At 49.8% G+C, this 27,977-nt stretch overlaps 1 protein-coding gene across 2 annotated transcripts in view; it reads right to left on the reverse strand.

Annotated features, from left to right (window-relative positions):
* The window catches only part of LOC145337191 (metastasis-associated protein MTA1-like), a 113,391-nt gene that overhangs the window by 67,113 nt on the left and 18,301 nt on the right, over positions 1-27,977 (reverse strand). For both annotated transcript variants that reach the window (XM_080182000.1, XM_080181999.1), the window contains exons 2-3: positions 11,581-11,648; positions 1,991-2,084 (exon numbers count right to left, since the gene is read on the reverse strand). In XM_080182000.1, the coding sequence (XP_080038126.1) occupies positions 1,991-2,084; positions 11,581-11,648 (162 nt within the window). The remainder of the gene's footprint in view (positions 1-1,990; positions 2,085-11,580; positions 11,649-27,977) is intronic.

Raw genomic sequence — 27,977 nt, forward strand, 5'->3', positions numbered from 1 at the left:
AGCACAAGGAAACAGGCAATTATACAATTGCCTCACATCATCCCATTTCCTTTGCCAAGTCTGTGTTACACTCAGCACACACCAGAAACACCATGATTGTAATGCTATCATAAAAGGGGGAGAGGGGAGGGGGAGAGGGGAGGGGGAGAGGGGAGAGGGAGTGGGGAGGGGAGCGGGGGGGGGGAGGGGAGGGGAGCAGGGGGGGAGGGGAGGGGAGCGGGGGGGGAGGGGAGCGGGGGGGAGAGGAGGGAGGGGGAGGGAGGGAGGAGGGGGAGGGAGGGAGGAGGGGGAGGAGGGGGGAGGGGGGAGGAGGGGGGAAGTGGGAGGGGGGGAAGTGGGAGGGGGGGAAGTGGGAGGGGGGGAAGTGGGGGGGAGGAGTGGGAGGGGGGGAAGTGGGAGGGGGGGAAGTGGGAGGGGGGGAAGTGGGAGGGGGGGAAGTGGGAGGGGGGGAAGTGGGAGGGGGGGAAGTGGGAGGGGGGGAAGTGGGAGGGGGGGAAGTGGGAGGGGGGAGGGGAAAGTAGGGGGGAGGGAGGGGGGAAGTAGGGGGGGAGGGAGGGGGGAAGTAGGGGGGGAGGGAGGGGGGAAGTGGGGGGGAGGGAGGGGGGAAGTGGGGGGAGGGAGGGGGGAAGTGGGGGGGGAGGGAGAGGGAAGTGGGGGTGAGGGGGGGAAGTGGGGGGGAGGGGGGGAAGTGGGGGGGAGGGGGGGGGAAGTGGGGGTGGGGGGGGAAGTGGGGGTGGGAAGTGGGGGGAGGGGGGAGGGGGCGGAAGCGGGGGGGCAGGAGGGGAGGAGGGAGGATAGGGGGACAAGAGGAGGGGGGAAGCGGGAAGGGAGTGGGGACGGTGGGGGGACGGGGGATGGGGAAGGGGGAATTGGGGAGGTGTTGGGGACGGGGTGGGGGACGGGGCCATGGGGGGGCGGGGGGGGGGCCACGAGGGGGGGGGGGGAGGGGTCCGGGGGGCACAGGTGGGCAGGGCACAGGGGGGAGGGGGGCACGGGGGGGAGCGGGGGCCACGAGGGGGGGGAGGGGGACACGGGGGAGGGGAGGGGAGAGGGGGCCACGAGGGGGGGGAGGGGACACGGGGGAGGAGAGGGGGGCCACGGGGGGGGGGGGGGGGCACAGGTGGGCAGGGCACTGGGGAGGGGGGCACGGGGGGTAGGGGGGACGGGGGGTAGGGGGGACGGGGGGTAGGGGGGACGGGGGGTAGGGGGGACGGGGGTAGGGGGGACGGGGGGTAGGGGGGACAGGGGGGGTCGGGGGGACGGGGGAGTTTGGAGACCCGGCGGGAGAGAGAATGGGACGGTGGGGGGACGGGTGGGAGACAGAGAGGTGGGGGGGGCATTGGGATAGAGGCGGTTTGGGGGGGAGTGAGAGAGATGGAGAGGGATATTTGGACAGACAGCATGGTTACGAGCGTAGAAGTATGTTTACCATTACTAAATATTAGTTATATTAAAACGGAACTCTTCACTATCAGCAGCTATATTCGAACAGTTAACCATCCGGCACACTGCATGTGGCAATGGGAAAGCAGGCTCGCCTCTCGCTGCCATGCAAGAGTTCTCTTCCATCCCCCTCACCCTACTGCCCAGCTCAGGCTACTCTGTTATTCCTCCTTGAGGAAGTACAGCACTGGTGAGGGTGGGCACTCACAGGGAGTTGCAGGGTAAAACTCTAGCCCACCCCCCGCCATGACACATCGCCAGTATACTGACCCCACCACAAAAGAGCCTGGTTCCAGGTTTTAACTTTCGAGACTACCCACTCAACATCCCAACCTTATTGTTGGGAAACATGATTTCCTTCAACAACTGTGGCCCTCGCTCCAATAATTAGTCAGGTTGTAGCTGCTGTCTGTGGTCCTGTAATATTAAATCTAAACACAGCGGTGAAGCAGTTAGTTTGGGACAAAAATCATTGCCCCTTTTCTTAATTAGAGCAAAGGTAGGACACACACAAATGTGAAAGGAGTCAGTAAAGAGAGAAACGTACTTGCATGTTTGTCTGCCAGTCCGATGAGGGTGCTTGGTATATCTCGTCTTCTGTAGAAGCAAACCACTTTCGCTTCAACATTGCCATTCGCAGTCTGTAATCGGTGCAAACACACGAGACATCTATTAATCAAAGCATACTTATGGCGTACAAAACTAGCAGACAGCATGGAGACACCAACCTCCACAATATAGAGCAGATTTATTTATTAGTGTCACATGTAGGCTGACATTAACACTGCAACAAAGTTACTGTGAAAACCGCCTAGTCACCAAACTCCTGCGCCTGAGGGAGAATTTAGCACAGTCAATGCACCTAACCAGCACTGTTTCAGAGCACCCAGAGGAAACCCATGCAGACACGGGGAAAACATGCAGACTCTGCACAGACTAAACTGAACCTGGCTCCTGGCGCTGTGAGGCAGCAGTGCTAACCACCGTGCCATCCATCGTCACAAAGTCTGAAAAGGTCAATAATTCACACATGTAATTCAAAACTCGAGCATCTGTCATTAATTCTCACTGACTTATGGGTGGCACAGTAGCACAGTAGTCAGCACTGCTGCTTCACAGCTCCAGGGATCTGGGTTCAATTCCCGGCTCAGGTCACTGTCTGTATGGAGTTTGCACATTCTCCTCGTGTCTGCGTGGGTTTCCTCCCACAGTCCAAAGACGTGCGGGTTAGTTTGATTGGCCATGCTAAAATTGCCCCTTAATGTCCTGATATGGTTAGGTTAGAGGGATTAGATTTATGGGGGTAGGCCTGGGTGGGATTGTGGTCGGTGCAGACTCGTTGGGCTGAAGAGCCTCTTTCTGCACTGCAGGGTTCTCTGATTCTATGACTTCTTTAATCTTCTGATCCATCTGGCCCATCTTTACACATTAGTGCTGGCATTGTTGTCACTGGACTTCTCAGCACGTTGGCACCAAGGTGCAAGAGATGGAACTGTTCTTAGCCCAAATGCCAGCAACCCATCGCTCCAAATCTTTGCCACTAATGGCAGACTTGCACCCATCATTCTGCGATACAGCTTCAGTCACAGTCCAGTCCGAGTGTACAGAACAAGGCTTGGTGCTGCTTACGGTTCAAGCACAATCAGCATTGTCCCATCACTGAAATCTCACCAGGGAGGAAGGGTTGCAACTACCCAATTATTCTTCAACAGTTGAAGGATTGCGGGGCTTAGAAGTGGAGATATTCGAGGCGAGCACAAAGATTTGGGAAGAACAGGCTCAAATTCTCAGCATCAGAAATCCAACAAAACATGACTCAAGAGTCTGAAGAAATTTCTTCACTCAGAGGGTGGTGAACGTGTGGAATTCACTATCACTGAATGTAGTTGAGGCTAAACATTGTATGATTTCAAGAAGAAATTAGATATAGCACTTGGGGCTAAAAAAAATCAAGGAGTATGGAGGGATGGGGTGGTGGAATAAGGATAATGAATTTGATGATCAGCCATGATGAAAAGGAATGGCGGAACAGTCTTGAAGGGCCAAAAGGCCTCCTCCTGCTTCCAGGTTCTGTGTTTTATGCGCATCCACCTCCATCAGCACCAGGGATAGAGGCATTGCAAATCCCACTGGAATGATACAATATCCAAATGCATCGGAAAATGTGAAGCAGTTCTATTGCAGTGTTGTAGGACTGGTGGATACAACCCTGCCACTGGTGGCAGCAATTTGCCAACATTCGGGCAAAGAATGGTTTCATTTGAAAGAACAAAGAAAATTCCACGACAGGAACAGGCCCTCCGGCCCTCTAAGCCTGCACCAACCGTGCTGCCCGATTGAACTAAAACCCGCTAACTCTTCATGAAAGAACAAAGAAAAACCTGCAATCTTCTGCTATCATTGACATGTTCACCAAAGTCAGACCACTCAGTGGGCAATTTCTTGCAAATTGGTGCCAACATGATCAACCATCCAACTGTGGTGTCCTATTTGTACCCAAACTGAGTTCCCTGATCCAAACTCACTCCGCCTAAGGGCTGCCAATGTCTATTTTCAGAACATCACCCACCACCACCTTCACGGGCACCTGGAACGCAGAATGTGGCAGTTGTGATGAGACTGTGCTGAAAAAACACATCAAAGAACCGAGAAAGAACTATACAGGTGAACCCCTTTGGCCTACCAAGCCTGCACTGATTCCTAGTCCACTGCATATTGCCCATACGCAGTTTCTATCTCTCTGTTTGCCCCCTTTTCATGGGTCTATCAAGATACACCTTGAATGTAGATGATGTCTCCATCTCGAATCTCTCCCGCTCAGAGTCATCGGGCTTGGACAGTGAGAAGAGGAGACTTTGGCATAAAAAGGATTGGAAGTTATTTCTGGACAGTTTCATCCAAAACACAAGTTCAGGAAAGGGAGGGTGCAGATTATAGGGAGTCAGAAATGGGAAGCGAGGAGAGGTCAAGTGGGAACAAAGTGAAGTTTATTTATTAATGTCACAAGTAGGTTTACATTTACGCTGCAATGAAGTTACTGTGAAAATCTCCCAGTCGTCACACTCAGGCACTTGTTCGGTACACTGAGGGAACATTTAGCACAGCCAGTGCACCTAACCAGCACATCTTTTGGACTGTGGGAGAAAACCCACACAGGCATGGGGAGAACGTGCAGATTGCTCACAGACAGTGATCCAACCTGGTCACTTGTGGGGAAACAGTGCTCACCACCGTGCCACCTCATGCCAAGGTGGTCTTACAGACACTGGTCAGGTCCAACAGCTATGATGTACACCAACTGTGAGGACAAGGAGAAAGGCTGTAAGTCACAATGCAGACCACGGCACCATAGCACAGCTGACTGCAGAGTTGGGAAGAGCACAATAGAGCTGTGGTGGTAAAAGGGGACTCAATAGTTAGGAAGAGAGATAGCATCCTCTGCAGCGAGGACCCTGAAGGGTGCACTGCCTTCCCAGTGGCAGGGTAAGGGAACTCTCACAGTGACTGGAAAGGAAGTTGGAAAGGGAGAAGGATAAATCCAGTTGCTGTGGTCTATGTTGAAACAAGTGACATACCTGGAAAATGATGGAGACTTTGTTGAGAGAATAACGCGTTTAAGCTCTAACCTTTAAAAGCAGAACCTCAAAATCACTGGATTTTGCCTGAATTATGTGCAAATTGGCGTTAAAGCAGAAAAAAAGAACAGTCAAATGAAGATGCGGTTAAAGGGCTGGCTTTGAGAAAGTGGGAGTTTCTTTGTATGGCACCAGCTCAGGGACAGGTGTGGCAATAGGACAGTGTCCACCTGAACCAGGATGGGACCCAGCATCCTCACAGAAAGGGTAAATAGGGAGATAGAAACAGGCTTTAAAATAGTAGAGAGGAATCGACAAGAAACACCAGGAATCTATAAGGACAGGAGAATACAGAAAAGAATGAATTAAGATGGGCATTGAAGACAAGGGAATAAATAGATATATAGAATCTGAAAGAATGGTTAAACATAAAGCGAGAGGAAATCGTATTAAAAATGAGTTATAATGTCTGTACACGGTGTTTTTAATAAAACAGGAGGGCTGAGGCAATCAGGCGAGGGGAGGAACCAGACATTATAGGGATCGCTGAGACATAGCTACAGAAAAATCAGAACCAAAAATTAAACATTGCAGGGTGAAGGTATTTAGGAAAGAAAGGAGAGAAAAAAAATGCCGAGGAGGAATATCTGCATTATCAGGGATAAAATAGTGATAGTGGAAAGGAACAAACTACGCAGCTATGAACAAGACAAAAACGCAATCTATACGGATAGAGACAAAAGATAAAAGAATCAATCACATTAGTTGGTGCAGTCCGAAGATCATCTAATAGTGGAACGGAAGGGGAATATGCAGATAAATTGGAAAATCCAGTACAACGCAGAATAATCGCCAGGGCAGATTTTACCCTGATATTATTTTCACAGTAACTTCATTGCAGCGTTAATGTAAGCCTACTAAAATAAATAAACTTTAAACTAACTGATCAGAAGTGGTGGGTAAAGGGGATAAGGGGATTGAGTCCTTACAATGTGAACAAGACTCCTTTCTAATCTAGAATGTTAAAATGTCCAACAAGGGAAATAAAAAGAGAAACATAGAAAATAGGTTCAGGATTAGGCCATTCGGCCCTTCGAGCCTGCACTACCATTCAATATGTAGTCTCACAACACCGAGTTAAAGTCCAACAGGGTTTATTTGGTATCACCAGCTTTCGGAGCACTGCTCCTCCATCAGGTGAGTGGAGAGTTGGCTTCACAAACACACCATATATAGACAAAGATTCAGTCGCAACGTACTGGTTGCAATGCCAGTTTTTACAGGTACAGACAGTGTGAGTGGAGAGAGGGACAATCATAGGTTCAAGACGTGTCAATTGTCTCACGCCAGGACAGTTCATAGGATTTTGCAAGCCCAGGACAAATGGTGGATGGGGTTACACGTAGTGAACCCAAGATCCTGCTTGAGCCTGTCCTCGTGTGTGCGGAACTTGCCTATCAGTCTCTGCTCAGCAATTCTGCGTAGTCGTCTGTCTTGAGCGCCGCCTTGGAGGACGCTTACCCGAAGATTGGGGACTGAATTCCCGTGACTGCTGAAGTGTTCCCTTCCTGGAAGAGAACAGTCTTGCCTGGCGATTGTCGTGCGATGTCCGTTCATCCGTTGTCGTAGTGTCTGCATGGTTTCCCCAGTGTACCATGCCTCGGGACGTTCTTTCCTGCAGTGTATCAGGTAAACAATATTGGCCGAATCACACGAGTATGTACCATGTACCTGGTGGTGGTATCCATGTCGATGATCTGGCACATCTTACAGAGTTGCCGTGGCAGGATTGTGTGGTGTCTCCATACCATGCCTACCATTCAATATGGTCATGGTTGATCATGCATTTTCAGTGTCCCACTCCCTGCTTTCTCTCCATACCCCTTGAGCATTCTCCAAGGCGGCCTTCATATGACACGCAGAGTCGCTGAGCACAGACTGATAGCCAAGTTCTGCCTGCACAAGGACGGCCTCAACCGGGATCTTGGGTTCATGTCACGCTATCTGTAACCCTCATGACTTGCCTGGGCTTGCAACATCTCACTTACTGTCCTGGCTGGAGACAATACACATCTGTGCTTAACCCCCTCTCTACTCACATTGCTTATACCTTTAAGACTGATTACCTGTAAAGATTGGCATTCCAACTATTATTTTGTAAATTGAATTTGTGTCTTTATATACCCTGTTTGTGAACAGAACTCCCACTTACCTGGCGAAGGAGCAGCACTTTGAAAGCGAGTGGCTTTTGCTAACAAGTGAACCTTCTCTTTCCCATTGAGAACATGGGCAATTTACATAGCCGTTCCACAAAGAGCCAACACAGACACATAGAAACTAGAAGCAGGAGTAGGCCATTCAGCCCTTCGAGCCTGCTTCACCATTCATTTTGGTTGTGGCTGATTATCGAATTCAATATTCTGATCCCCCCTTCTCCTCATATCTCTTTAGCTCCAAGAGCTATATCTAATTTCTTCTTGAAATCACACGTTTTGGCCTCAGCTACTTTCTGTGGGAGTGAATTCCACACGTTCACCACCGTCTGGGTGAAGAAATTTCTCCTCACCTCAGTTCTAAAAGGTTTACCCCTTATCCTCAAACTATGACCCCTAATTCTGGGCTCCCCTCACCATCGGGAATATTCTTTCTGAATCTACCCTGTCTAACCCTGAGTGACTTTAAAGAATTCTATGACACAACAGGCTAAAGGGCCTTTTTCTGCGCTGCAGGTTTCTCTGACAGGAATACTGCGATTGTGTTAATAGGTCACCTTGCATATCTGTGGTAATGAGAGAGAGAGAAAGTGCACCTTCTGAGCCTCAGGGTACAAAGTCCATCTACAGGATCACCTCCATAACCTGCAAAAGCTCTGTATTCCAGGCAAATACCGAGTGAGCCAATACTATGCAAGCAGACAATAATTTAACTGTTTTCCGTAAGGCACGGTGCCAGCTCCCTGACATCAACAGCAAGGTCTACTGCTAAAGCTGACATTAGCCAAAGGTGATCATCAGAACTGAGACCAGCTACACAGGAAGAAGGGATGTGTGATTAACGTCAGGGAAACTGTACAATCATAGCTAATGTCTAATTCCATGCCAGGGAATGTTGCCCCACACCGACGGGATCATGGTCTGTAGTTACAGTCCCACACAGCTCCTGATTTCAATCTTGCCACTGTGGATATGTGCCAAGTGGAGGGCAGGCACTTCCTCCAATTATCAGGCTGTCAAAGCCATTTTTAGCATTTTAACTGAATCCACATGCAAACCACTGCCATCCAGCTGAAAAGTGCTCTGATGCAGCTTCCCACACAAATGCTGTGGCCTGGCTGTACCACGAGGGCACCACTTCCCCAATTCAACAGCAGGAATAAAGGCCCCGGGAGTGCAGTGCCCTCAGGAGAGCCACAAAGAGGCAAATCCTGAATCCTGGAGCTACACAGTTCAGCTCCTTTACACAGACAGGGTAACAGTCTCATTTACACAGCAGCCAAGTGCATCCAAACAAACTGCTCTCACTGTTAGAAATGCAAATGATGTACAAACAGCAAAGGGAGGACCCTGTACAACACACTGGCAGCTATTTGGACAATGTTTCCTCACAAACTACAAAGGATCCTTCAGATACAGAGGATTTTGTCTTTGGTGGATGGCAGGAAAGAGGTGGGCGAGGGACAGGAGGGCGCAAGGGCGAGGGGGGAGGGCGGGGGGAGAGGACGGAGAGGGGGGCGGGGGGAGAGGACGGAGAGGGGGGAGAGGACGGAGAGGGGGCGGGGGGAGAGGACGGAGAGGGGGCGGGGGGAGAGGACGGAGAGGGGGCGGGGGGCGGGGGAGAGGGGGCGGGGGGAGAGGACGGACAGGGGGCGGGGGGACAGGACGGACAGGGGGCGGGGGGAGAGGACGGACAGGGGGCGGGGGGAGAGGACGGACAGGGGGCGGGGGGACAGGACGGACAGGGGGCGGGGGGACAGGACGGACAGGGGGCGGGGGGACAGGACGGACAGGGGGCGGGGGGACAGGACGGACAGGGGGCGGGGGGACAGGACGGACAGGGGGCGGGGGGACAGGACGGACAGGGGGCGGGGGGACAGGACGGACAGGGGGCGGGGGGACAGGACGGACAGGGGGCGGGGGAGAGGACGGACAGGGGGCGGGGGAGAGGACGGAGAGGGGGCGCGGGAGAGGACGGAGAGGAGCCGAGTGCGGGGGAGACGGGGGAGGTGGAGGGGGGGGGTGGGGAGAGAGTGGGAGGTGAGTGGGAGGGAGGGAGAGGGGGGAGTGGAGGTGGGGGAGAGGGGAGGGGTGGGGCAAGGAGGGGGGAGTGGAGGTGGGGGAGATGGGGAAGAGCGGGGAGGGGAGGGGGGTGCGGGACTGAGGGGGTTGGGGAAATGTGTACCAATGTTATACGAAACAATGCATGCAACTTTCTTTGAAATCAGTGCCAACCCCCCAGTCAGAACAAAGGGTCACCCGGCGACAGTGTTGGCTGCTGCTCGAGTGTGTGGCGCACACGGCAGAGGCGTCCAGCTCCCTCGCCAGCAGCAAGGAATGCCATCTGCGACAGCCGTTAGCCAGGGAATTACACTGCACTTCAATCAGCAATGAAAAGCCCGCAGGAATATTTACAGCTGCTTTAACACACACCAGCATACAACCAGAGCCTGTTCTCGGTTTCCAGATCAATCAGGCACCAGTCATGACGCCCCAGGACTGACTAGAAAATGGAAACGAGAATCCGCTGAAATGGCAGGGCTGGTTTCGGCTCATGAACTGACTTGCATACACGTGGTTTCAAAGAATTGAAGTTACTGAAAGTCTGACATAGAAGTTTGGACTCTACCCGGTTTAAAACAGAGACAGTCCCAGCCACCAGGTTACAATCTCATTTGTGTTTATTTACAGGGGGTTTGAGTTTAAGAGCTGTGGGGTTACGCTGCAACTATATCGGACATTGGTGAGACCACATTTGGAATATTGTGTTCAGTTCTGGTCACCTCACTACAAGAAGGATGTGGAAGTATTGGAGAGAGCGCAGAGGAGATTTACCAGGATGCTGCCTGGTTTGGAGGGTAGGTCTTATGAGGAAAGGTTGAGGGAACTGGAGCTTTTCTCTTTAGAGCGGAGGAGGATGAGAGGCGACTTAATAGAGGTTTATAAGATGATGAGAAGGATTGATAAAGTGGATGTGCAGAGACTATTTCCTCAGGTGGATGCAGCTGTTACTAGGGGGCATAACTATAAGGTTGATGGTAGGAGATATAGGAGGGATGTCCGAGGTAGATTCTTTATTCAGAGAGTGGTTGGGACGTGGAATGCACTGCCTGCTGTGATAGTGGAGTCGGACACTTTAGGAACTTTCAAGCGGTTATTGGATAGGCACATGGAGCACTCCAGAATGATAGGGAGTGGGATAGCTTGATCTTGGGATTGGACATAGCTCGGCACAACATTGAGGGCTGAAGGGCTGTAATGTTCTATGTTCTACCCTTCTCCCTAAGGTGTGACTCCTGCCAGATACCGCCATGAGAATCGTCTTGTTTACCTCACCCAAATGGTCAATGCTTCATATCTGACTTCACAGAATCCCTACAGTGCAGAAGGAGGCCATTCGATCCACTGAACCTGCACCGACAAGAATTCCATCCAGGTTTCATCCCTTGCACCCCACATATTTACCCTGCTAGTCCCCCTGACACAAAGGAGAATTTAGCATGCCCAATCCACCTAACCTGCACAGCTTGGACTGTGGGAGGAAACCCAGTAAGGAGTCTAACAATATCAGGTTAAAGTCCAACTGGTTTATTTGGCAGCAAATGCCATTTGCTACCAAATAAACCCGTTGGGACTTCAACCTGGTGTTGTGAGACCTGCTACTGTGTTTACCCCAGTCCAATACCGGCATCTCCATATCATGACTACCAAGGAAACCCACGCAGACATGGGGAGGACATGCACATTCAGCGCAGACAGTGACCTGAGGCCTGAATCAAACCTGGGACCTTGTCAGCAATGTTAACTACTGTGCCCACCGTGTTTGTGCAGTCTGTATCCATAGCACCTCACCTCGGGGGAATAGCAAAGCCAAGCGAAAGCTTGTTCCCAGCTCCTGTGCAGATTACGCCAGGTAGGAATCAAGAAGAGGTGCAGGAAACCTGATGGGGGAAATAGCGCAAACACTACCGTCTGCTCCAGGTCAGTTAGCTGGAATGGAAACCCTTCACATTCTGTGTGGCTTAAAGCCGGGCCCGCAAGCCAGCTGGAATTTCAATACACAGCACCATCGTGCCCATGCTGCAAAACCCCCCCCCCACACACGCACACCGATTCAACAGATATCACATCTGCACTGAAATGAGCGATGCATTTCTCAGGCAAAGTTCCCAGGAAAGTTCCACCTGGGACGAGACAATCGGAAGTTCAGTGGAAAAGGCAGCAAACTTTAGGAGCAGTCTGACAGACTCATAGCGTGAAGCTTTGTCCAGCTGCTGACTCAGTCACACTGGCTGCTCAGTCAATGCGTGCTGCTTCGTTTAAAATGGAGGGTTTGTACATTTGCCTACCTTGTTTAGTTCCTCAATTCTTCTGATTAGGAAAGGGTTGCTTGATGAATTCTCAAAGTAGACGTAATCTGGAAAGGAAACAACAAACTTGTATTATCGCCAGCAGACACAAACTCCTCAATCTCTTCATCCTTTCTGTCCTTAGTGCAATGTCACAGGAATCACCTGACAAAGAGCAGGCTATCACAGCTCAGAACAAACACATGCTGGCGTCAGGCAGCGAGAGGAAGGACAGTACGAAAAGCTTCAGCGTAGCACTTACACTGACAGTCTCAGAGATACAACAAATTGCTCCCACCATCATGAGCAGCTTTTCATCCTCATTTCACACAGTTCAGACTCTGGAGCATCAATTAAACTAAAACCTATAATTCTTTTCCAGCCTGCTCCACCATTCATTTTGATCATGGCTGACCATCAAATTCAATATCCTGATTCCACCTCCCTCCTACTCTGATCCCTTTAGCCCCAGGAGCTATGTCTATTTTCTACTTGAAATCACACAGCATTTTGGTCTCAGCTTCTTTCTGTGGTAGTGAATTCCAGACATTCACCACTCTCTGGGTGAAGAAGTTTCTCCTCAACTCAGTCCGAAAAGGTTTATCCCTTATCCCCAAACTATGAGCTCTAGTTTTGGACTCCCCCACCATTGGGGGCATTCTTTCTGAAACTACTCTGTCTAACCCCTGTTAGAATTTTCTAAGAGACAGCTTATATATTTCACAGCTCAAAAGGACACAGATTTCACATAGATATGGTTACCTCACGATAAGCAGAGGTAAGAGAGTCATGAAACTGACCCTCACACCAAAGGGATGAATTATTAGGGACAACCGGGATTCTTGGGGAGAGGGTGCACGAGAGAGTTGGGCTCCTATAGAGATAGTAAGTGCTACCTCGAGCAAGGAGGCATCAGCTGGCAGGGCTGAAGTCAGAACAACTCATTCACAGGGTGAGCAAGTACAGGATAGAAGGCAAAACGTATGTATGACCCATGGTGAAGATATGTCTTTGATGAATGAAACAGGACAGGGTGACTCAGCTCCAACATCTCTGCCTTCCCAATGAATACTTGCCCTGAACTTGGACTAATAATCTCCCAAAAGGTCACAGGTATGTCAACAAACAGTCTGGCCCTACCCACTGACTGCGCTACTGTACCTCCCTGGGAGCCACTGCAAACAGGACACAACTTTGACACAATGTCATCAAGATTCAATGCCAGCACCTTCCAACCCAAGATCTCTTACCACCTAGAAGGACATGGGCAGCAAACACATGGGAACACCATCACAGCAACTTCCCCTGCAAAGCACACACCATTCCGATTTGGAACTATATCGCTGTTCCTTCAGTGTCACAGTGGGTATACCACATGGAGCAGCTGGAAAAGGTGACTCACCACTACCTTCTCAAGAGGCAATGAGGGGATGGGCAATGATTTCTGGGTCTAGCCAGCGATACCCACATTCTATTAAAGGATTAAGAAATCTACATCTCAAATTTAACACACTGTTCAGCCCATAATGCAGAGAGGGAGAAGAAAGAGGAGAGAAGAGAGATGGTGTTGAATATCTGATAATTAGGATCAAGCTCCTTCGAGGCCAGGTACAAGGTAAAGCTCCTACACTGCGCCAGTTCAGCTTTGGTAATGTAGTGGTTATATTCATACAATCGTAGAATCCCCACAGTGCAGCAGGAGGCCATTCAGCCCATCGAGCCTGCACAAACAACAGTTCCACCGAGGTTCAATCCTTGTAACCCCAGACCTGTTCCCCGTAATTCCAAGTATTCACCCCACTAATCCCCATAACCTACACATCTTGGGACACTAAGGGGCAATTTAGCATGGCCAACCCATCTAACCCATGTGTCTTTGGAGTGTGGGAGGAAACCCAAGCAGCCTGGAACTAGACTGGAAAATGTGACTTCAAACATGCACAAACACCACCCACACCCCACACCCCACACCCCCTAAACCCTTTTATTTGAAACAAAAGTCAGTTAGTGAGTTGCTTAGATTGCTGCCACAACCTAACCAGCTCAGTGATGTCCAATAGGGAAGCAGAGCTGCCTTCCTGGCCTGAATCTAATCCATCACGCAAACCAGCCTCCCATCCACTGACTCTGTCTACACTTCTCGCTGTCTTGGAAAAGCAGCCACCATAATCAAGGACCCCACGCACCCTGGACATTTTCTCTCCCACCTTCTTCCATCGGGAAAAAGATACAAAAGTCTGATGTCGCGTACCCACCGACTCAAGAACAGTTTCTTCCCTGCTGCTATCAGACTTTTGAATGAATTTACCTTACATTAAATTGATCTTTCTCTACACCCTAGCTATGACTGTAACACTGCATTCTGCACTCTCTCCTTTCCTTCTCTATGAATGTATGCTTTGTCATATAGTGCGCAAGAAACAATACTTTTCACTGTATACTAATATATGAAACAATAATCAAATCAAATCAAATGATTCTGGTATGTACATGACTCCAGTCCCACACCAACACAGCTGACCTTTTAACTGCCCTGTGAAGTGGCTTACCGAGCCAGTCAGGGATGGGCTATATATATACAGGCCTCGCCAGTGATACAACAGCACAAAAGTGGAGAGAAAACACCTCCTACTGTGCCACTGAGATAGTTCTACGTTCCCGGAAAACAGTTCAAGCACAAGTCCTAATGTCAAATACAGGAGATTGACTCTTTCACATTCATTTGCCCAACGAGTTACGTTCTCATTGTGTGAGACGCTGCACTGGGACACAACAATAACAGCAACACATCCGTACGTCACAGCTTGCAATGAAAAGTACACTGTGATGAATTAGATTCACCCCTCCCAAACACGGTCGAGGGCACTGAGGGGCACCAGTGGTTATCCAGCACCTCACAACAACGTGTACTTAACATCATAACACACCCCAAGATACCAAACTGGAGTGAAAACATTTTAGACACAGTGCCACACTCCATGGTATCGGGATAGATTACCAAAACTTCAGTCAAAGAGGCAGGTTTTTAAGTAGTGACTTGGGGGAGGGCAAGTCAGGGAGGGAGAGAGGTTCAAGGAGAAAATTCCAGTAGCAACAGCCCAGGCCATCAACGCCTCTACTTTCTCAGGAAGCTAAGGACATTTGACATGGCTACTACCACTCTCATCAACTTTTACAGATGCACCATAGAAAGCATTTTTTCCGGATGTATCACAACTCGGTATGGCTCCTGCTCTGACCAAGACCGCAAGAAACTACAAAGGGCTGTGAACATAGCCCAGCCCATCACACAAACCAGCCTCCCATCCATTGCCTGTCTACACTTCCCGCTGCCTCGGGAAAGCAGCCAACATAACCAAGGACCCCACGCACCCTGGACATTCTCTCTTCCACTTTCTTCCGTTGGGAAAAAGATACAAAAGTCTGAGGTCACGTACCAACCAACTCAAGAACAGCTTCTCCCCTGCTGCCATCAGACTTTTGAATGGGCCTGCCAGATATTAAGTTGATCTTACTTTACACCCTAGTTTTGGCTGTAACACTGCATTCTGCACCCTCTCCTTTCCTTCTACCCATGTACTCTATGAACGGTATGTTTTGTCTGTGTTGCGCAAAGAAACAATACTTTTCACTGTACCCCAATACATGTGACAATAATATATCAAATCAAAACAGGCAGAAATCATGGTCACCAGGAGATTAAAAACCTGGATTCACAAGATGCCAGGATTTGGAAAACATAGCAAGCTTAGGAGGTTGAAAGGTTGGCCCCACCTCACTTTAACACAAGCTGCATCAACACAGCAGAGCTGAACCATCATTTAGCCCAGTATCATACAGGGAACCTGCGCCCAGTATCATAGTGACCCTGCGCCCAGTATCATACAGGGACCCTGCGCCCAGTATCATACAGGGACCCTGCGCCCAGAATCATACAGGGACCCTGCGCCCAGAATCATACAGGGACCCTGCGCCCAGAATCATACAGGGACCCTGCGCCCAGAAGCATACAGGGACCCTGCGCCCAGAAGCATACAGGGACCCTGCGCCCAGAATCATACAGGGACCCTGCGCCCAGAGTCATACAGGGACCCTGCGCCCAGAGTCATACAGGGACCCTGCGCCCAGAGTCATACAGGGACCCTGCGCCCAGAGTCATACAGGGACCCTGCGCCCAGAGTCATACAGGGACCCTGCGCCCAGAGTCATACAGGGACCCTGCGCCCAGAGTCATACAGGGACCCTGCGCCCAGAGTCATACAGGGACCCTGCGCCCAGAGTCATACAGGGACCCTGCGCCCAGAGTCATACAGGGACCCTGCGCCCAGAGTCATACAGGGACCCTGCGCCCAGAGTCATACAGGGACCCTGCGCCCAGAGTCATACAGGGACCCTGCGCCCAGAATCATACAGGGACCCTGCGCCCAGAGTCATACAGGGACCCTGCGCCCAGAATCATACAGGGACCCTGCGCCCAGAATCATACAGGGACCCTGCGCCCAGAATCATACAGGGACCCTGCGCCCACAATCATACAGGGACCCTGCGCCCACAATCATACAGGGACCCTGCGCCCACAATCATACAGGGACCCTGCGCCCTGTATCATACAGGGACCCTGCGCCCACAATCATACAGGGACCCTGCGCCCACAATCATACAGGGACCCTGCGCCCACAATCATACAGGGACCCTGCGCCCACAATCATACAGGGACCCTGCGCCCACAATCATACAGGGACCCTGCGCCCACAATCATACAGGGACCCTGCGCCCACAATCATACAGGGACCCTGCGCCCACAATCATACAGGGACCCTGCGCCCACAATCATACAGGGACCCTGCGCCCACAATCATACAGGGACCCTGCGCCCAGAATCATACAGGGACCCTGCGCCCAGAGTCATACAGGGACCTTGCGCCCAGTGTCACACAGGGACCCTGCGCCCAGTGTCACACAGGGACCCTGCGCCCAGTGTCACACAGGGACCCTGTGCCCAGTGTCACACAGGGACCCTGTGCCCAGTATCATACAGGGACCCTGTGCCCAGTACCACACAGGGACCCTGTGTCCTGTATCATAGAGTGACACTCTGCCAATCATGGCAGTGAGGGGGAGACATATCACAGAGGGCACTGGGAAAAGTGATGTGGGAACGTTGACTGGAGGCTGCCAAAACACTTCCAAACTTTCAAACGTCACACTTTCAAACTCCCTTTTCCCTCATGACAATTTTTTGTTACAAATTGCACACTACACTTCCCTTTGCTGGCTTTCTGAACAAACACGTATTTACAACAGTGAGGATGGAGAGTTTGTCAGTTCAGCAACAAGAATGCTGCATGGAGAATGGGATGGCGCACCGAACTGGTTAAAACACGGGGAACCCAAGTCCACACTCTGAGCCAGAGCGACAGGGTGAGTCATGCTGCCTCTGCACGCTGCCAGGAACCTTCTCCAAGTGAGGTTAGGCACTCAACCCAGTTCTCAACCCTGGCAGACTGCAAACACAAAACACTCTTCACAGGGGGAGATTGAGAGTCTACAACAACTTAGAATCCCTACAGAATAGAAAGAGGCCATTCGACCCATCGAGTCTGCACCAACTCTCTGACTGAACCCTGCCCTAACCCCATAGCCCCACACATTTACCATGGCTAATAAGTCTTTGGACACTAAGGGGCAACACAGCATGGCCAATCCACCTCACCTGATACATCTTTGGACTGTGGGAGTAAACTGGAGCACTTGGAGGAAACCCACACAGGCACGGGGAGAATGTGCAAACCCCACACAGACAGTCATCCAAGGTGGGAATTGAACCTGGGCCTGGCACTGTGAGGCAGCAGCGCTAACCACTGTGCCACCGTGCCACCCAGCACTTTTTAACATAATGAAATGTGTCACAGCAGCGTGATCCAACAAAACCGTCACTCCACAGAAGCAAAAACTTGCTCAGGGGTAGGTTTTAATGGGGCAGCATAGAAGCAGGAAAAGAGAAGGGCAATCACAGAGAGGTTTAGGGCTGGAATTCCAAAATTTGAGGTCAAGGCAACTGAAAGAGCAGCCATAAATAGTGGAATGTAGTAACAGGCCAAAAAATTGGAGCAGGAGAAAAATCTGGAGAGGGGGCTTACAGATAAGGTGATCGAAATCGAACAGTCGCACCCATTATCATGGGCTTGGGCAGGACCTTGAGTCTTCCCTGCAGGATGCATCAATCTAAGGCAGGTCTGTATGTGTTTATGCTACGCCTGGCCTCAAACTGGCAACTAAAGTTTATTTATTCCTGTCACAAGTAACTTACATTAACACTGCAATGAAGTTACCGTGAAAATCCCCTAGTTGCCACACTCTGGCGCCTGTTCGGGTACACTGAGGGAGAATTTAGCACGGCCAACGCGCCCTGATCAGCGCGTCTTTCGAACTGTGGGACAAAATCGGAGCACCCGGAGGAAACCCAAGCAGACATGGGGAGAACATGCAGTCGCTGCACAGACAGCGACCCAAGCCAGGAATCGAACCAGGGTCCCTGGCGTTCTGAGGCAACTAGTTTAAAAAAAATCAAACCGTATGTCTACAAAATGCGGATGCACACAAGAACCACGAGGTTATTTAATCCTGAGGCTCATGTGGCCTAACATAAACCACTAATCCTGATGAGTGCTTCAAAGCTACCTGAAACCCAACCACAGATTCTCCAATATCCTCACAACACTCAGAATGTTACAGATAGGAAGTGTGTCAGGGAATACACTCAACAGTGTGACCCAACACCATGGCCGGGACTCTGCCATCGCACCCGCCATGGAATCAGCATGGGCGAGGGTTCGACAACAGAAATCGCCATCGGCCTCGGGTGGGAATTTCCGGTCTCACCCGAGTGAGGCTGTAAAATCCCATCCCAGGTCTGCAAAAGCCTAACCAGGTTTAGCAAGTTTGGGGTTCAAACACAGAGGACATATCACCTTTTCTCCTCGCTTTGCCTCTTTTCATTCGGCTCACGTCTAACCCTTTTTGCACCCCCCCCACCCCCTGCGATGCCTTGCCTGTATATTGTGGTTTGTCGTCTTCTTGTCCTTTGAGCCTTTTCCTTTTTTTATTATTAGTAATGTTAGTTTTTCTGATGTGTACTTGTTGGAGGGGGTGGTTTGGTAGGGACCCCTGGAGGAAGAGGGTAATGGGTACATGTATTTTATATGGTTGATGAGATGGTGTGTGTTAGAGGGAGGGGGCTGATAGATTTGGGGGCGGGGAGCGGTTTGTGTTTCCGGGGGTTGGGGTGGATGTCAAGGTGGTGTGCGTGCATCGGAGGATTTTTTGGGTTACCTGGCTGGGAAGCTTTTGTGCGTCTGTTGCTGAGTATGTCTCCGGATTGGGGTAGGGGCTTTTTCTGGGGGTACAGTAGACTGGTGTCTGGTGGATGGTCAAGTGGTGGTTGGGTGGGTGGGGGGGGGGTTGTTCCCTGATAGAGGTGTTGGTGGGTAGTGGGTTGAAGGATGGGTTGATGCTTTCCTGTATCCTGTTCTTTAACTTTTCGCGTGTGTCTGTTGGGGTGGGGAGCTACCGGAGCTAGTGGGACGGAGTGACGTTTTGTTTGTGGGTATTTTGTGTTGTGGTGGGCAGGATAGGGGGGTGTGGATGAGGGTCATATGAATCAGGCCAGTGTGGGGGCATTAGTTGGCGGAGCACAGGGGTGCAGGAACATATTTGTTTAGCAGGGAGATTTATAGGTTTGGCGTGAGACAAGAACCTTTGCTCTCTGACAAATTATTTATTAGTGTTCTTATTTATTAGGCTGGAAGGAGACACAGAAATCAGGGATAGGGACAGGGTGGGACTGTTGTCAGTGCGGGCTTGATGGGCCAAATGGCTTCCTTCTGCACTGGAGGGATTCTAAGTAAGTCTTGTCAGAGTCCCCTTTGTTCCAGATACCCAGAGAGAGTCATAGTGGGGTGGTAATTCATAATCTCGAAGCTTGAAAAGTCCCATCGCGTTAGCTGGGAGAGGAAGGTGATTTCACTTTCACTAGTTTCAGTAGTGAAATGACTAGATCGTCATCAAAACCCATCTAGTTCGTCAATTCCCAGAGAGAGATCTGCCATCCTTACCCGGTCTGGCCTACATGTTACTGTACAACCACAGCAATGTGGTTGACTTTTATCTGACACAGCAGAGTGCTTTGCTGGGTCATTTCAAACAGCTTTAGAAAAACTGAAAAGGAATAAAACTGCATGCACCACCTCGCAATGACTCAGACATCAGATATGACAATGGCACACCCAGCCCTGTCAACTTACTGTCCTCCATCTGGGGACTTGGCAGAGCTATCCCACACACTCGTCAAACAACACCTTCGAGCCAGTATCCCAGTTCTCCATCACCATCTCTGGGCGTATCCTGCCCATTGACGCAGACACCTTAGATGGCACTGTGGGAGCCTTGGGACTCCTCAGCGTAGGTTCTGGACCCAATGGTGTCTTGGGGAATCAAATCAAACCTGAGTAAGGAGACCTCACACTGATACACCATCCTTCTTCAGCTACTGAATCACTACTTCTCCCACGTTAAATACCAATTGGACAAAGTACTGACAGTGGTCAGGGCACAGAAAATACCTTGGGTATGGGGGCTTCAATACCCACCACCAAGAGTGGCTCGGTAACACCATTACTGACTAACCAGGCCAAGTCCTGAAGAACCTCCGTTTGAGGCAGATGGTGGGGGAAGCAAGAGGGAACAAGCCCACTCAATCGTGTTCTCACAAAGTCACTTTTTGAGATGATCTGCCCACGTCTGTATCAGTAGGACTGACTGCTACACAATCCCTGAGGAGATGAGGTTCTGTCTTCACAACAATCCAGAATCAAAGAAGCTTCGGAAGATTATAACTGGCACATCTACTCTCTCTGCAGTCACATCTGGGCGGCACAGGGGTTATCGCTGCTAACTCAGAGCACCAGGGACCCGGGTTTAATTCCGGCCTTGGGTCACTATCTGTGGGGAGTCTGCGCGTTCTCCCAGCATCTGTGTGGGTTTCCTCCGGGTGCTCTGGTTTCCTCCAACAGTCCAAAAATGTGTACGTTAGGTGGATTGGCCACGCTAAATTGCTCCTTAGTTGCATAGGTTAAGTGGATTAACCATGGTAAATGCAATGGGGTTATGGGGATAGGGTGGGCGGGGGTTGGGTAAGATGCTCTTCTGAAGAGTCAGTACAGGTTTGATGGGCCAAATGGCCTCCTCCTGCACTGTCAGGATTCTATGGTTCCATGATGCAGGTCAATGAAATTTATTAATGTCTTGCAAAACACAAAAGTTCATTGAATTTTAGAAAGAAAAGCAGCTCCAGGTGCTTCAGTTGACTTTTCCTCCAACATAGAGTCAGAAGTGAGGATATTCACTGCTGATTGTCATGTTTTATCACAGTCACAATATCCCAGGTAATGAGGCAGTCTACACATGCATGCAATAAGCCCTAGACACCATTCAGTAGCACTAACAGCAAGGTGGTACTATACTTAGCATAGAAACATAAAAGATAGGGGCAGGGGAGGCCATTTGGCCCTTCGAGCCTGCTCCTCCATTCATTACAATCATGGCTGATCATCCAACTCAATAGCCCAATCCTGCTTTTTCCCCATAACCTTTGATCCCATTTGCCCCAATTGCTATATCCAACTGCCTCTTGAATACATTCAATGTTTTGGCATCAACTACTTCCTGTGGGAATGAATTCCACAGGCTCACCACTCTCTGGGTGAAGAAATGTCTCCTCACCTCCATCCTAAATGGTCTACCCTGAATCCTCAGACTGTGACCCCTGGTTCTGGACTCCCCCACCATTGGGAACATCTTCCCTGCATTTACCGTGTCTAGTCCTGTTAGAATTTTACAAAGTCTCTATGAGATGCCCCCCTCATTCGTCTGAACTCCAGCAAAAACAATCTTAACCTAGTCAATCTCTCCTCATACATCAGTCCCGCCATGCCCGGAATCAGCCTGGTAAACCTTCACTCCACTCCCTCAAGAGCAAGAACATCCTTCCTCAGGAAAGGAGACCAGAACTGCACACAATACTCTAGGTGTGGTCTCACCAAGGCCCTGTATAATTGCAACAACACACCCCAGCTCCTGTACTCAAAACCTCTCGCAATGAAGGCCAACATACCATTTGCCTTCTTTACTGCCTGCTGCACCTGCATGCTTATCTTCAGTTACTGGTGCACAAGGACACCCAGATCCCTCTGCACACTCCCCTCTCCCAATTTACAGCCATTCAGGTAGTAATCTGACTTCTTGTTTTTATTTCCAAAGTGACATTTATCCAAATTATACTGCATCTGCCTTTGATTTGCCCACTCACCCAACAGTCCAGATGATGCTGGAAGATCTCTGCATCCCTGTCACAATTCACCCTAACACCCAAGTTGGTATCAACTACAAACTTTGAGATGTTACATTCCCCTCTGTTTCTCCAAGTGCAGCTCCAACAACACACAAGGAGCTTGACACCATCTCACAAAATCAGTCTGCATGTTTGGCATCCCATCCGACACCAGTACACAGTAAGAGCAGTTGATAAGATGAAGTGTAGCAACTGACTGAGGTCCCTCCTAGAGAACCTTTCAAACTGCAACCTCAGAAAGACAACGACAGCAGGGGACATATTTGGATGTTACACCATCATCCGCAAGCTCCTCTCCAAATCATACACCCTGGAACTCCCTCCCTAACAGCACTGTGGGTGTACCTACATCACACGGGCTGCAGCAGTTCCAGAAGGTGGTTCATCGCTACCCAATTAGGGATGGCCAGTAAGTGCTGACCTTGCCTTCACCCCACAAACAATTTGAACCATAAAATCGAGATCATTCTAAGAGGAGAAAAGATGCCTGTTTGCACAGTCAATGCGTTCAGTAACTATCCCTCCCAAACATACTGTCAGCACAGTCAGAATGAACCAAACTATGTCCTTCTGTGCTGAGGGATACAATGAATGGTCCACAGATCATCAGCATGACCCAGTCTAAATCCATCAACACCACCTGCCCAGACAAGCTACGCATGCACCTGGAGCTGTACTGTTTCACAACTCAAAACTTCACATTCATGACTAGCATTGCTGTGATGTTCAGCAGGCAGCACCTCATGGTGAGAAGGTTGTGAATTCCGAGCCTGTTTTAGTTTAGACTGGGCTGAAGGAGCTGCTGCTGTGTCACAGATCAGGTGTTAAATTGAGGTCCTCTAAGTTAGACACAAAAGCTCCCTGAGTGAATGGGAACAAGGGGTCTGACAAGCCACTCACCACTGGATTCTGTCAATAATTAGTTCTGCACCAACAAACAGCAAACAAAGAACAAAGAAAATTACAGCACAGGAACAGGCCCTTCGGCCCTCTAAGCCTGCACCGTCTGAACTAAAACACCCTACCCTTCCGGGGACCATATCCCTCTATTCCCAAACTATTTATGTATTTATCCAGACACCCCTTAAAGATCACTATCATATCCACTTCCACTACCTCCCCTGGCAGCGAGTTCCTGGCGCCCACACACTGCAAAAATGAAAGGTTTTGAGGTGTTCAGATCACCAACCACCTGTCCTGGCCCCTCCATGCTGATGCTATAGTTAAGAAAGCCCACCAACGCCTCCACTTTCTCAAGAGGCTAAGGAAATTTGGCTTGTCCAATACGGCTCTCACCAATATTTACAAATGCACCATAGAAAGCATTCTTTCTGGGATGTATCACAGCTCGGTATGGGCTCCTGCTCTGACCAAGACTGCAAGAAACTACAAAGAGTTGTGAATGTAGCCCAGTCCATCACGCAAACCAGCCTCCCAACCATTTACACTGTCTACACTTCTCAATGCCTCGGAAAAGCAGCCAGCATAATCTAGGACCCCACACATTCCGGACATTCTCTCTTCCACCTGATGAAGGAGCAGTTCTCCGAAAGCTCGTGATTCCAAATAAACCTGTTGGACTTTAACCTGAGACTCTTACTGTGTTTACCACGGTCCAACACCAACATCTCCACCTCAATAATAAATCAAATTAAACTATCCAGTCATTTGACAAGTTGCTGTTCCTTGCTGTACCCAATTTGGTTGCTGCATTTAGTGACTCTCTTTCCAAAGTATTGCACTGACTGTAAAGAGCATCAGTTCCTGAGATGGTGAAAGGCGCTTTACAAAGGCAAGTTCTTGATGACAGTAATGATTGTAACCCCTTGCTACCCATCACTAATCCCAGTTCAGGGTAACAATTGTAGCTCATTATTGCCTCGTCCATTTTCAACACTAAGGTTATCTTGGGTTTCTCAACTACATTTTCAAATCCTTCCAGGGCCTCACTTTTCCAAGCTCTGTAATCGCCTCCAGTCCACAACCTTCTGTGACATGTGTGTTCATCTAATTCCAATCTCTTACGCATCCCCGATTTTAATTACTCCACCTTGCTGGCCTTACCTTTAGTTACCTGGGTCCCAAGCTCTGGAATATCCTTCCTCAGCCCCTCTGCCTCACTTTCCTCCTTTCACAAACCCTTCAGAATCCCTCTCTTTGAAGCCCATTCCCTAATAGTGGATCTCTCATCCAGTCAGCATTTAAGGGATGCCTCACAGAAGCGACTGGATGTAATGCTGCAGGATGTATGAACCATGCCAGATGCCTTCAACACATCTTGGAATCAATTACTACTCTGTGGAATCCTTGCTATGGCACAGCAGCAGAGGTAAGCAGCACGCAGAGGTGCTGACCCCGGCCCCTCTGTGATTTTCCACAACACAACCCAAGTCTCATCAGCTGCAAACACTGCCCATTCAGCAAGAGTAAAATTATCCCCAACCTTAACAAAAACGATCCAGGCAAACTGTTCACTGTGGCAAAGGGTTGATAAGTCCCAGGGGATGCAGTTAAAAATAAAATCTGGACGGAGCAAAATGCAAGGGGAATTTGCTCTGGGGCGGTGGCGGGCGCAGGGTGGCAGTGGCGGTGGTGCGCGCGACAGTCCAGCAAGTTCCCAGGGAAGGCAGTAAGTGGAAGTCAAGGTGCAACTAACTGGATGTGGTACAGGAAAGAACAGCTTGGTATGGCTCCAGCCCCGAACAAAACTGCAAGAAAGTACAAAAAGTCATGAATGTAGCCCAGTCCATCAGTCAAACCAGCCTCCCATTCATTGACTCTGTCTACACTTCAAGCTGCCTCGGCAAATCAGCCAACATAATTAAGGGCCCCACATACCCTGGACATTCTCTCTTCCACCATCTCCCACTGGGAAAAAGATACAAAAGTCTGAGGTCACGTACCAACCAACTCAAGAACAGCTTCTTCCCTGCTTCTGTCAGACTTTTGAATGGACCTAACTTGCATAAAGTTGATCTTTCTCTACACCCTAGCTATGACTGTAACACTACATTTTACACTGTCTCCTTTCCTTCTCTATGAACAGTATACTTTGTCTGTATAGCGTGCAAGAAACAATACTTTTCACTGTATCCCAATACACGTGACAATAATAAATCTAATCAAACAGTTCCACTATGGTGCCAAGTAGCAGGAGAAATATGGAAAAATCTGAGACAGAGATGGTTATTTCAGTCTGTCTGCCCATAGTTTTCTCCCCTCTGGTCAAAGGAGCAGTAGTGGTGAGGTTCACCTCTCAGCAGTGGCCAGCCTTCCTGCGGGAGATACACAGTGAGCCCCCCCTCCATCTCCCACAGCAGCTAGCCCTCCCTGAGGAGGTGGAAACTTGTAAAAACTCTTCACACATCAGAGAATGCTTGACATGAAATCTAAATGTACATTGCAAATATAACCTGTCAAAGTGGGTGTAGTGAGGCACCTCATGTCGTGAAAGTTTAAGTTTATTTATTAGTGTCACAAATAGGCTTACATTAACACTGCAATGAAGTCACTGTGAAAATCCCCTAGTCGCCACGCTACGGTGCCTGATCGGGTACACTAAGGGAGAATTTAGCATGGCCAATGCACCGAACCAGCACGTCTTTCGGACTGTGAGAGGAAACCGGAGCACCCAGAGGAAACCCACACAGACACGGGGAGAACGTGCAGACTCCACACAGACAGTGACCCAAGCCGGGAATCGAACTCAGGTCCCTGGTGCTGTGAGGCAGCTGTGTTAACCACGGTGCCAACGTGAAAGGAAGTGATCTGAAATTCACTTCTATAATGTAAAACTTTGAACTACGTAGGGGGGGGGGGGGGGGAGGTAGGGAGGGAGGGAGGGAGGGAGGGAGGGAGGGAGGAGGAGGAGGGAGGAGGAAATTAAGCCGGCAGGTTTTCTACTTGTCACCTTGGCTGAGGCTGAACTTACAACACCTCCTCTCCTCCCACCTGACCAAGTGCCAGAGAGGCTGAAACATGATCAGTCTTCAACTTGGGAACCTTTGTACTAGTTGTCACCAGGCTGCCCTGGGAGTTATTTCTGAAACATTTAAGTAAGGGAGAAATGTCGACTGCAGTGCGATTTACACAGCACATTGTCACAACATCACAAAGACACAGATATGAGCAGTAGGCCTGGAGTCTGCAGCAGCATAAAGTGATAAAAGACTGGGCCTGCCTGCGCAGAGTGCACGCTGATTAAAATAAGTTTAATTATTAGTCACAAGTAGGCTTACATTAACACTGCAATGAAGTTACTGCGAAAATCCCCTAGTCACCACATTTCGGCACCTGTTTGGATACACTGAGGGAGAATTTAGCACAGCCAATGCACCCTAACCAGCACATCTTTCGGACGGTGGGAGGAAACCGGAGCACCTGGAGGAAACCTGTTTTTACAACCACATTCTCAACACAGGTGAGCACGACACTTACACAGCCAACATCCAGCTGCCAAAATCCGAGCTTGTTACCACGAACCAACAGCAACTTTGGACCATTCTAATTCTCTGTCAGAATAATCGGTAGCATCAACACCAGGCTGGGGCAGAATTACCAAGACATCTGCTCCCAAGGCTAAAGCAAGATGTGGGCTAAGGAAACTCCAACCTCATGAACCAACAATCACTGTATCCTTTGACCCCTGCTTCCCACCCTATTCCTCAACTCCCTGCCTGCTCCTCATACTCCTCTTACCAATCTCCTCACCACAACCCACAATCTCACCTATCCCTCACTTCTTCCATCTCAGAAAGAGGCTTTCACTTAACTTGCCCTCCGCCCCCATACACTGATCTCTTCAATACCTCTCCCTGCACCTTTCATCTGTGAGTTTTTTGAGTGAAAATGCCACCCCAAGCTTAGAATTAGAGGTTTACAGCATGGAAACAGGCCCTTCGGCCCAACTTGTCCACACCGTCCAGTTTTTAACCACTGAGCTAGTCCTTAATACACAATTTTGCTCCATCATCAATTCCTTCCAGTGTTGTGAAATCCAAAGCCTCCTCTTTGCTAAAGATATCGATGCTGTGGTTATCCTGGAAGGCCCATTCTGCAGGGTTGGAGGGACAGCCACTCTGGAGTCAGGTAAACGTGACAGGGCTCATTCAACTTACTACAAAGTGGCCTGGCAAGCCATTGGCATAAAAAAAACTACTTCACAGGCCAATGAGGAATGGGCAGTAGGCATGGCCAGAATTTGGTTTTTTTTTCCTTGCATTCTGGCTTTATGGACAGCCCTCTGGGGTATGATTCCTGCTGCAAAAATACGACTTGTGAAGAGGCAGGGCTTCATTGGGGAAGACCTGGACTTGCGTCAACTCCCTTCACACGCAATTCCTTTCACTCCCAAAACCACTCCGTCACTCTACCACTCTCATTCACCCAACCACCCCTCCCCCCCTCAAAAGGTTTCATCTCAAGTTCACACGAATTCTGAGCCACTGAAATGGGATCGTGCTGGGAAAATGTTTGGGAAGCACTGGGCAAACGTGTTCAGTACTTACAGCATCTTCATCCATGCTCTGTTGATCTATTTTTATAACTGATGTTATGGGATGTGGACGTCACTGGCTACGCCAACACTTAACATCCATCCTTATTCTCCCTTGAGAAGTGGGTGGTGACCTGTCTTCTAGCATCATTACAATCCCCAAGGTGTAAGTGCACCCACAGTGCTGTCAGGGAAGGAATTCCAGGGTTTTGACCCAGTGACACTGAAGGAACGGTGAGATATTTCCAAGTCAGGATGGTGTGGGCTGGAAATGTACATCAGGTGGTGGTGTTGCCAGGTATCCGCTGCCCTTGTCCTTCTAGATGGAAGTGGTTGTGGGTTTGGAAGGTGCGGCCTGAGGAGTTTTGATGAGTTCCTGGAGTGCATTTGTAGATGGTACACACTGCTGCCACTGTGCATCGATGGTGGAGGGACTGAAGGTTTGTTGAAGGGATAGCAATCAAGCAGGCTGCTTTGTCCTGGATGGTGTGGAGC

The sequence above is a fragment of the Carcharhinus amblyrhynchos genome, unplaced genomic scaffold, assembly GCF_965287045.1.
Source record: "Carcharhinus amblyrhynchos unplaced genomic scaffold, sCarAmb.v2.hapA scaffold_44, whole genome shotgun sequence".
NCBI lineage: Eukaryota > Metazoa > Chordata > Chondrichthyes > Carcharhiniformes > Carcharhinidae > Carcharhinus > Carcharhinus amblyrhynchos.